The sequence below is a fragment of the Pteropus alecto genome, unplaced genomic scaffold (assembly GCF_000325575.1).
Source record: "Pteropus alecto unplaced genomic scaffold, ASM32557v1 scaffold157, whole genome shotgun sequence".
In the NCBI taxonomy this organism is placed as follows: domain Eukaryota; kingdom Metazoa; phylum Chordata; class Mammalia; order Chiroptera; family Pteropodidae; genus Pteropus; species Pteropus alecto.
The window spans coordinates 2,043,795-2,054,409 of NW_006440626.1; the positions used below are offsets into that span (position 1 = coordinate 2,043,795).

Sequence of the window (10,615 nt, forward strand, 5' to 3'; positions counted from 1 at the left end):
GTGCAGACGCTCAGGGCCAGCCAGGGTGGTTCGCCTTTCCCAAAGGGTGGTCCCCAGGCAAACAAGAAAGCTGTGTTGTCCATCTGCAGTTACTCACAACTCCCTTGTGGGATTTAGAGAAAGTACAGGAACCGCTGTCCCCCTGGAAGTTTGTGGATGGCGGCTCTTCTGTTTCTTAACCAGTGTGAGTGTGGTTCCCCCAGGGGGCCCTTTTGGCCTGTATTCCCCGCAGGGGTTTTTACTGACAGTTTCTTAATTCTTTGGAAAGAGAGGACTTTGGTCCTGTATTTATTTGGGAGGCCAGATGTTTTATCTGGAGGGCCGTGAGTTTGTTTTTATTTTGAGATTATTTACTTCCTGAGACTCCTTGACAATGTTCAGCCACACGTTGAAAACCATCCAAATTGGTGATTTCCCACTCCAATTTATTTTTCCAGCTAAGTCCCCTATTTCAGCCTGTTCACTGGAGCGACACCGCCATTGATGACAGACGGACTCGGAGTGCGATGCTTCTGAGGCGTGTTCGTTTAAGCTTGCTGTCTCTAACCAGTTAGACATCTATAAAGTCAGTTCTGATGTTTGCCATAACGCTAGAACTCTCCATCTTTCCCCGGGAGTCTGGGGAACGTTTTAACCTTCAAGACATAAGTAAGCACGTGAGAAACTCTGAAGAGCTCGGTTTGGGCATGTTCAGACACCTCACGGACGTGTCATGGGGCTGTCCCAGAGAAAGGCTCCTCGTGACCTCCCATGCTCAGAGGTCGGTCACTGCCAAGGAGCCCAGGCCCATTGTCAGCTGTTATTCCCCCTAGCTGGGCGTGGACCCCTCCCCTGGAGAACTCCGCCCCCAGGAGCTCCCGGGGCAGGCACGGGCATGAACCTCCTGGCAGGCAGCCTGCACTCGTGCTGGGGAAGGGGAGCGAGCCAGCTCTCTGGGGCCTGCGTCCCCACACATCCAGGTGGATGTTGGACTTAGCCATCTCGCAGCCCCATCCCAGTCTGGCCGTGGGACAAAGGCATAGTGGAAGTCTCTCTCGTTCCATGCCCAGAAAGCCTCCACCTTGGTCCCCTCAAAGCCTCTCATGTGTCTTCTTTCCCCGCAGAGACAGGCAAGTGCCTTTCCCGGGCCCAGGCCTCGCCCCGGGCCCAGCTGTCCTGCAGCAAGGCGGGCAGTGTGGAAAGCTGCTCCCTTTCCTGCCCGGCCCACACCCACTTCATGCCAGGTAACCCGGGGCTGTCCCTGGGGTGGGGAGGGGGGTGGGGGCTTCCCTCCCTGGGGTCCCGCCCCTGCCCCCTGCTGTCCTCCAAGAAGGAGCCTCACCTAAGAACGAGGGACCCTCGGCCCTGGTCAGAGTGATTCTGAGCAACCGTCTAATTCTCTGTGGGCCACAATGTCCCTCTCAACACGTGCAATGGGTTCGTTCCTACCCAGCCACCTACCCCATAATCGTGTGGCCAAAAATGAACCGACGGAGAGTCAGTCCTGACCTTCGTCTCATCCAGTTTCCCCTCTGAGGCCCCTGGGGTCTGGGGCGCTGGAAGGGAGGGGCGCCCAGGCCCGGCTCACCACCGCTCTCCCTGCAGACTCGGAAAACAGCTACAGCCTGAGCTGCGGCGTCCCAGGTCTCCAGGGCAAGACGCTGCAGAAGCGCAACGGCACCAGCTCCAGCACGGGGCTCAGCTGCTCAGGTAGCCCCTGGCCTGTCCGCGTCACACGCACCTGCGTGACCCCTTGACCTCGCGTCTAGCATCATGCTGGTGCAGAGAAGGAGGGCCATGGCCCAGGCCCTGCCCAGTGTGGCCCAGGGTGCTAGGGAGCAGAGTCGGGACCTAGAAGCAGACAGGCTGGGGGCTGAGTCTCAGCCCTGGGGCGGAGGACCACGGAAGGGCCCCCCTGGCTCTGAGGCCCCGGCCACAGCACCCGAGTGGGTCACTGAGTCTACGGGTCTCAGACCCTGTCTCAGTCAAGTGAGCCACATCTGCGATGGTCATTAGGTTCTAAGAGCTTCCGAGTCAGAGCTGTCCTGGAAGACCCTGCCCCAAAAGTGCCAGAGGCACTGCACTCTCATGGCCTTGGGACCAACGAGCCGGTCCCGGTCAGCACAGCGCAGCCAGATCCCCCACCAGCAGGAGCAGGGGTTCTGTCTTCAGCATCTTTTCATATTCGGGATGCTGGATTCAGGGACGTGGATGCACGCGTGTATGTTTAATGCATCCACGGTGTGATTCTGAGCATCTGTGGTTGTAGGGTTCTTTAGTCCAAGGGGCTGGGATTGGCTCTCCCAAGGAATCGGTGGCCTGGGCATGTGTCGTTTGTAGCTCCCTTCCCTTCCTTGCTGCCTTCTGTCTTCCGCCCCCTTTCCTGAAGCACGGGCTATGAGAACTGGCTTTGCTGATGGGGGAGACTCTGGCTGGAGGGCCCCTGGCTTGACCTTGACCCCACCGTCCACATTTGCAGGGAGAGAAATGAGGGCCCCCACCCTCAGCTCCTGGTGGATTTGTCTCCCTGGCGGCCCCCCTCACACTCAGGCACGCCCTCTGCAGCCCTTGGCCCCCACCACCTCCCCGCCCACAGAAGAGGCCACCACCTGGGGGGACTTTGGCTTTCCCCAGGTGCCCCTGCCACCCCCATCAGACAGAAGGCCCGCTTCAAGATCCGCGATGCCAAGTGCCACCTCCGGCCCCGCAGCCGGGAGCCCACAAGGGAGGCCCTGAGGCAGCTGCTGCTGGGTGAGTGGGCCACCTGCCACCAACCACATGGCGCTGGGGGACCCGTGCTCGGGAGCTGGGAGCCAGGGTCCAGCGGGGCTGGGCTTCCAAGGGTGGGGCCTCTTCGTCCTCACCACCACGGTCCCTTAGCCCTAGGAGCTACACCTGGTGCAGTGTCCACAGCAATGGTGTCCCTTGGGAAAGCAGGCAGCAGGAAGTGGAAAACTTGGGTCCCCCAGCATTCCTGGGGTCTGTCGTCCCCACCTCACCTGGGGCTAAACGAGCTCCCAGGACAAGAGCTTTCTGCACAGGCCGGCCGTGTCTAGCAGCAAGAATCACAGAGCCCGGTGCCGAGTGAGGGTGGCCGGGAAGTCCGTCCGGGCTGGGGCCTGGCAGGGGAAAGATGGCGAGAAGGGCCCAGGAGGGGAGCATGCCACCTCCGCCTCCACGAAGCGTCTCGAACTCCTCAGCATCCCTCCTCTAACGTGACAGACCTCAGCCGCAGCAGGCCCAGCCAGGCGAGAGCTGCACAGCTGCACCAGGAATATGCAGGGGTGCCTCCCCGAGCGGCAGTGTGGGGGACTCGGAGGGTTGGGGGCAGGGCCTGGCTCAGCCAGCAGCCCCTCCTGAGACCTCAAGCCAGCCCCAGCCTCCTCCAGCCTCAGTTTCCCCATCTGCACCTTGGACTGTTAAGCAAAGTGAGACCCTTGCCGACAGCCGTCGGTGTGCAGGGCCAGATAGGACCCTAGTCCCTGCCCCGTGCCACCTTGGCCACAGCGGTCCCTTCCTTGTCCAGAAAATTGCCACTTGACCTTTGTGACCTTCAAGTGTGACTCCTCCAAGAAGAGACGCCGTGGCCGAAAGTCCCCATCGAAGGAGGTGACCCATATCACAGCAGAGTTCGAGGTTGAGACAAAGATGGAAGAGGCCTCAGGTGGGTGAAGGAGTCCCTTGTGTGCTGCTGAGGGCCTCAGGCAGGACGGCGGACCGGGAGGAGTGGCAGGGGTCTGCCAGCATGAAGCTGGCCTCCCACCCGCGCACGGCTACTGGGCATAGAGGCCGGCCTGGCAGGCGGGGACTGGCAGAGTCACTGCCGGGTCCTTAGCATAGCTGCCTGCAGCCCGGCGTGGACAGGAGGCCCAGGGCAACGAGAGGAGCGGGGCTCGGGACCCACGGCGACAGTCATACGGCCTCTCCCCACCCGTCCGCGCCCTCGCTGGGGCCTGAAAGGGCTGTGCCTGCCGCCACCTCCGAACACTTGAGCCAAAGACCCACCGTCCCCAAGTCCCGGGGAGGGCTACGGTCCTGGCCTGTGTTTCACACCAGCACGTTCCTCTTGGCCGTGAAGGGGTGTTGAGTTGTGACAAAGGAGTCGAGATCTGTCGGCAAACGTGTGCTGGGTGTGCCCAGCCCCTGGGCGCTGTGGTCCCCATGCTGGCAGCACTGCTGGACACGGGCAGCAGACGCGCACACGGACTGCCCGGTGCTGGGGAGACACCAGAGGGGAGGGGCGTGAGAACAAACGGGGCGCAGAGCTGTGGTCTCTCCCCCAGGGAGGAGCCCAGGAAGTCTTCCCAAGAGAGGTGACATTTGAATCAGGACTTGAAATCAAAGTTCACCAAATGGAGGAGGTGGCAGGGAATGACATTCGGGCAGAGGGAATAGGGTAGGTAAAGGCGCAGAGGTCGGAGGGAGCTGGATGTGTTCGGGAAGCGGTGAGTACGGCGGGGCAGCTGCAAAGCGGAGCTCGTGTGAGTGTCGGAGCCCTGGGGGTTGAGGCTGGCAGGGCAGGCAGGGACTGGGCCACGAGCGGCCTTGGATTCAAGGCCAGAGTGCTGGACATTTTCCCAGGAACAGGGCAGCCTCGGTGTTTGTGTGGCAGGGGGAAGCAGCCATTGGGGAGTTATGCCGGGGAGGTGGTGCGATGCAGTGGCGGAGGCCTGGTTTCTGCTCAGATCCGCTGTGTGGCCTTGAGCAGGTCATCCCTCTCGGAGCCTCAGTCTCCCCATCTGGCAGATGGACGCAGCAGTGGTGCCTTGGCCCAGGCTGCTGCGAGAACGCGCTCCAAGCAGAGGCCCGGCCAGCACAGAGCCAGACAGAGGAACAGCCTCAGGGAAGAGGCCGCTCGCGGGGGCTGCGAGTGACAGTCCCTCCCACCCCCGCAGACACCTGCGGAGCAGACTGTGCGCGGAAGCGAGCGGAGCAGAGCTTGCAGGCCGCCGTCAGGACCCTGCGCAAGTCCATCAGCCGGCAGCAGTTCTCCGTCCAGGTCGCGGACACCGAGTACGAGGTGGCCCAGCGGCCGGCCAAGGCCCTGGAGGGCCAGGGGGCGTGCGGCACAGGCCAGGTGCTGCAGGACAGCAGATGCGGTGAGTCCCTGCCCATGGCCACTCGGACGCTCTGTCCTTCCTTCCACGTGTGGCCTGGGAGACAGGCACATCAGGAGGGGACAGAAACACAGGCCTGCCAGAGAGGAGCACCGTGGCGCTTGCCGCGATGGCTGTCATGTAAAGAGCACCCTCGGGTGCCCGGCCCTGGACAAGGCTCTCACTCAGTGAAAGTTTGTACATCTGACCCACATCACAATCCTGAGGAGGGGTGGGACAGGCGAGCACAGCCCAGCAAGGCCACAGCGGAGGGGTGCGAAGGGCATGGGGATCCATCTGTGTGGTTAGAGGCTTCCCACTGGGGGTGGCTTGGGAGCTGAGGGCACATGAGGCCGAGGGCCACGCAGGGGTGCAGTGCCACACTGCAGGCTGCTTCCTGTGAGGCCAGGCCCACAGCACAGGTGGGCAGTGAGGCCTGCCAGGGTCCTGCTGAGCGAGGCTGGTGACTTGACCAGAGCCCCAGGGGCTGGCCTGTGGAGATGGAACGGGTCTGAGGCAGCCGAGGTGGCTACGTGGTGGTGAAGCAGACGGTCCTTGTTCTAATGGGGTTTATGTCCACGTGGGGGAAAGAAGCGGACAGCGCGCGGGCGAGCACACCCACAGGCGATCTGAGGCACCAGGGCCTCGCAGGCCGGCGCCGCTCCGAGTGCTGTGGGACACTGGACGCGCTAAACCGGAGAGCAGCCTCATCTGCTGTCTGTCATGGGAAGGCCGTGCAGGGGTGGCCGAGCGAGGAGGGTGGAGCCCAGAACCAGGCGGCAGAAGTTGAAAGAACGAGACGAACGCAGCACCCTGCAGGGGCGGCTGGGGAGAGAGGGGCTTCGAGGACACCACCAAGGGTTCGGGCAGCTCGGGCGGAGGTGGCATCCCATTCCGCCCCGGGCGAACCTCGGGAAAGAGGGATGGCGAGGTTGACAGTTCCAACCGTGCTGGTGAGTCGGAGCCGCTCATACGCCACCCCCATGAAGCCGTGGAACAGGCGGCGGCGCCACGAGTCTGGAGCACAAGGCACAGGCTGGCCAGATCCGCTCGGGGAGCCGTTGCAAAGGGGGGGTTAGGAGCACAGATAGGGGAGCAGGAGAAGGCAGGACTTTGGCTCAGCCAGTGAAGCGGGCAGCGCTGCCTTCTCGCTGTCATTCCTGTATCCGCTTATTTTGAAACCCTTTCAGACTTTCAGAAACGTTGCCAGACAGAACAACGAGTTCCCCTTACTCTCTCCATCAGTTTGCTCACTTGCTCAATGCAGCCAACTGCGTGGCTCTGTCTTCAGCCCACCATCTCTGCACCCTCCTCAGCCACCAGGCCTTCCTGCCCATGCCTCTGTCACTCCCCTAGCCCTCTGCGCTGCCCCATGTCCTCAGGTGCCAGCTCCGCCACAGGGGGAAGGAGAGGGAGGCAGAGGAGCTTAGGTTGGATGACATGACTGTGGCCCGTCCGGGAGGCAGCTCGTACCCTACCCAAGGGCTCAGAGCGGGAGGGCGGGAGGTGACCAGAGGGAAAACAAAGGGGTGGCAGCATTTACGAGTGGGCGGAGGTGGGGGATCTGCAGAGGGTCCTGAGCAGAGCAGCCAAGAGGAAGCGCAAGACCAGGGCCAGGCCTCCAGCGTCCTCACAGATGGCACCGTCTGGCTTCTACCCTAGATCCTTCTAGAATGGATCTGTCTCACAGGACAGAGCCTGGGCTTCAGGCACTGGAGACAGACCACGCAGTCACCACTCCTCATCTCTGCCACGAGCAATCTCTCCACTTTGCCCCTGCAGTGGCCTGCGAGCCTGGCACCTACTTCAGCGGAGAGTCCGGCCAGTGTGTGCCGTGCACACCGGGGACCTACCAGGACGGGGACGGCCAGCTCAGCTGCACACCGTGCCCCAGCAGCGACGGGCTCGGCCTGGCTGGTGCCCGCAACGTATCGGAATGCGGAGGCAAGTGTGGGCCCAGCCCGGAGGAGAGGCCGGGGCAGGGACACGGTGCTTCCGGTCTCCACAGAGGCTCCCAGAGCAAAGGCCCAGAGCCCCGCGGTTCTTTGTGAAGCTCTGCGCCATATCCCGAGCTGGCCCCGACCTCCCGCAGCTACGCACACAGAATGCACTGCAGACACGCAGCGTCCCCGTGACCAAGAGTGCCGCAGCTAGCGGCACTGGGCCGCACGCATGCTGCATGCAGTCTGGGGAGGACTTCACAGTTTACGAACCCGTGATCGCTTGCGGGACAACTTGCGGCTTATGACGGGGGCGTGTAGTGCTTCATGGGTGACCACACCTGTTGCATTTCGTGGAGAACCCATCGCATGGCAAAGCTTTATGGAGTGTGCCATGTACTTGGGCCAGAACTGCTCAACACAGAGAACTTTACAGTTTTCCCTGTAGATAGTTTGAAAAGCCCTTTGTCAATCTACCAAGCGCACTGTGGTTTGCAAAGAGCTTTTCCATTTACTACCCCACTTAACCAGGCTCATAGCTCCTCCCATCAGCCTCCCTTCTGGGGCCATTCTGGGGATCACCCAAGGGAACAGGTGGAGAAAGGCACACCTGCGAGGGTAGGGGAGTGGGAGACTTAGGTGGTGGAGAGCTCCAGCCTTCTCTGGGAGACAGAAGAGACTGGAGCCCAGCCCTGAGTTCTGCAGGCTGGCCGGCTGCCCTGGGCCCACGGAACCCTGCAGGGGTGTGGTCTCTGCCCCCGGGGAGATGGCGACTGTTAGCACAGAGTGGCCCCTGGTGAGAGCGGAGAATTCCAGGGTCCGGGCTGAGGGCACCAAACCCACCTTCTCCTCAATGCCAGAGTATACTCTACGCTCTGACTTTCTACTAGGACGTGTTGTCCCCTCCCTTTGTCCCAGCTGTGTGCTCGGGGACCTCACAGGCCTCCTCCCTCTGCTCTGGCCCAGCCCTGCAGATCAACAAGGCGGCATCAGCCTGGAGCTTAACATGTGAAGACCGGGTGCAGCCTGCCCCCTGGGGAGAGTCCCTCTGACCTCCCACGACCCGGGTCCACACTTCCCAGCTCAGCAACAAAGCCACTTGCTCTTCACCCCACAGCCCTCCTTGCTGCTGGAAGTAAAGCGAGGCCAACAGGCTCTCCCAGGCCTCTCCCCTCACCCACCCCCAGCCTTGGCACCCTGGCGCCCTTCCCAGGGGCAGGCGAGGGCTGAGAGCAGGGCCCTGACCGAGGCATCCTCCCGCCAGCCTGAGCCGCGACCTCTGACTTCCAGGCCAGTGCGCCCCAGGCTTCTTCTCCGCAGACGGCTTCGGACCCTGCCAGGCCTGCCCCGTGGGCACTTACCAGCCCGAGCCCGGGCGCACCAGCTGCTTCCCCTGCGGAGGGGGGCTGCTCACCAAGCAGGAGGGCACGGCGTCCTTCCAGGACTGTGAGGCCAAAGGTGAGGACGTCCCGCCCACCCTGCCAGACTTAGGGACTTCTCTCCTCTATGCCTCGCACCTCCAAGGGCAGAGGAGGGGACTGGAACATCAGGCGGTGGACACAGGTGACCAGCACTGTGCCACACACTAGGACGGGACAAGAGGGGGCCCAACACGAGGCCGCCCACAGGTCTCTGCTAAGAGCCAGGCAGGCACCGTGGCCACCTTCCAGAGCTCTGAGGCCCAGGAGCAACGAGGACCGCCAGCTCCTGCGGCTGGGGGGGGCCTCCAGCTGCCTCTAGAGGGAAGGCTGGAAGGGGAGGCAGCAGGGCAGTGGGGGTGAGGTCACAGGTCACCCTAACTGGAGATCCTCCCTCCAGGGCTACAGTCCAGCCGCTCCTTCAGCCCCACCCCACCGCAGCCTGCAGCCTAGCTCCGCACTGATGACCCTGCTCCCTCTCAGACAAGCCTTGGGGGCAGCTCCCCTCCCCACCCCGCCAATGCCCAGTGAGCCCGAGGACACACAGACTGCTCTGGCCCCGCCTTCTGGGGGAGAGCCCCAGCTCCTTAGCCGCCCCCCCTCCCCCACCGGCTCCTGCTGCGTTCTCTCCCCTTGATCATTTTCTCCCCTTGACCGTGAGCCCTGTACGGAGTGTCTGGACTCCGCTTCCTCTCTCCCCATTCCCTCCTGAACCCCCACCAGCCATCCAGACTGTCACCCCCACTGCTCCCCAGGAGTGGATCCCATCAAGGCAGCCCCCAGGACCCTGGCTTAGCGGAGCCCGAGTCAGTTCTCGGTTACCGTGACTGGCCCAAACCGCAGCCCAGCCTCCCCTGTCCCCTCGCCCTGGTAGTGCTGGACGTCCCAGGCCCGTCTCACTCCTGGGTCTGGAAACACTCATCCTCATCTGCTCACTTTAAATGGCATCTCTGCACGGTGACCTCAGCTTCTGCCTCCAGCCTCTCCCCTGAACCCGACTCCACACTCTCCTGCCCCGAGAGCTCCCCCACCTAAGGAGCCCTCAGACCCCACCTATGCAGAGCTCCTCCCCTCCCGCCGCAGTCACCCCCCCAGAGCAGGGCACCTCTGTCCTGCCTGGTGCTGGGGAACCTCGGGGCCACTCTGAGTGCTCCCTCCCTGTCGCCTCACAGCAGCCCATCCGCAGCCTCTGCTGGCTCCACCTTCTTAACGCCACAGCCCCACTGCCGCCACCTGACCCAGGCCACGCCTCTCCCAGGTCGCCTTGACTTGACATGCACTGCCCACTCCCAGTGCGGCAGCCAGGAACACGCAGTGGCTCCAGTGGGCCTCCTCGCCCAGAGGAAGCCTAGTCCTCCCCATGGCCTCCGGCCTCCCTCCGGCCAGCACCACCTCCTCCCTCCACTCCAGCCACACCTGCCCTTAGGGCGCACACCCCACCCTCTGGAGAGCTCCACACCTGGCTGACGGCATGTCCTTCCCCATCTATGTCCCCAGACGCACCTGCGTCCTTGGTAGCGTGAGCAGGATGTTAGCCTCAGGAGCAGGGCTCAGGCTGGCTCCCTGAGAGCCCAGAGGTCCCCCGAGGTCCCCAGAGGTCCCCGGTGCACTCTGCACAATGCCGACAGGATTAGGGAGCACAGGGCTTGGCCCGTTCAGGGGCTGGACGCGGGAGGTCACTGGGCGGTGGGGAAGGGCCTTGAACTGTGTGCGAGACCTGAGGGCAGGGGGCCCTCTCCCACCAGTGCGCTCCTCCCCCCGCAGTGCGCTGCTCCCCCGGCCACCACTACACCACCACCACCCACCGGTGCGTCCGCTGCCCCGCTGGCACCTACCAGCCCGAGTTCGGCCAGAACCACTGCATCACCTGTCCGGGCAACACCAGCACCGACTTCGACGGCTCCACCAATGTCACACACTGCAAAAGTAGGTGCTGTTCTCCTCAGGCCCGCGGGGCTGGGGGCAGGTCATGGGGGGCACAGGAAGCCCAGGGACTCCTCGCTCCATCTCATCTCCGTGGGACGCCCACCTGAGGCCCCGTGGTGTGCACGGTGCGCCTGGCTTGGCCCGCTGGGTGATGATGTGGTTGTGCCGGTCCTCCGTCAGCTGCTGTCACGCAGCAGGGTGGCCTGCGCCTCCGTGGCTGGCCAGGCCCTGCTCCGGGCTCTGGGTCTGTGGACGG

At 63.2% G+C, this 10,615-nt stretch overlaps 1 protein-coding gene across 1 annotated transcript in view; it reads left to right on the plus strand.

Annotated features, from left to right (window-relative positions):
- The window catches only part of SCUBE1 (signal peptide, CUB domain and EGF like domain containing 1), a 113,762-nt gene that overhangs the window by 96,501 nt on the left and 6,646 nt on the right, over positions 1-10,615 (plus strand). Inside the window, exons 10-17 of the mRNA XM_006917415.3 lie at positions 1,104-1,223; positions 1,585-1,689; positions 2,614-2,730; positions 3,506-3,643; positions 4,875-5,078; positions 6,858-7,019; positions 8,306-8,473; positions 10,198-10,359. Coding sequence (XP_006917477.1) covers positions 1,104-1,223; positions 1,585-1,689; positions 2,614-2,730; positions 3,506-3,643; positions 4,875-5,078; positions 6,858-7,019; positions 8,306-8,473; positions 10,198-10,359 — 1,176 coding nt within the window. The remainder of the gene's footprint in view (positions 1-1,103; positions 1,224-1,584; positions 1,690-2,613; positions 2,731-3,505; positions 3,644-4,874; positions 5,079-6,857; positions 7,020-8,305; positions 8,474-10,197; positions 10,360-10,615) is intronic.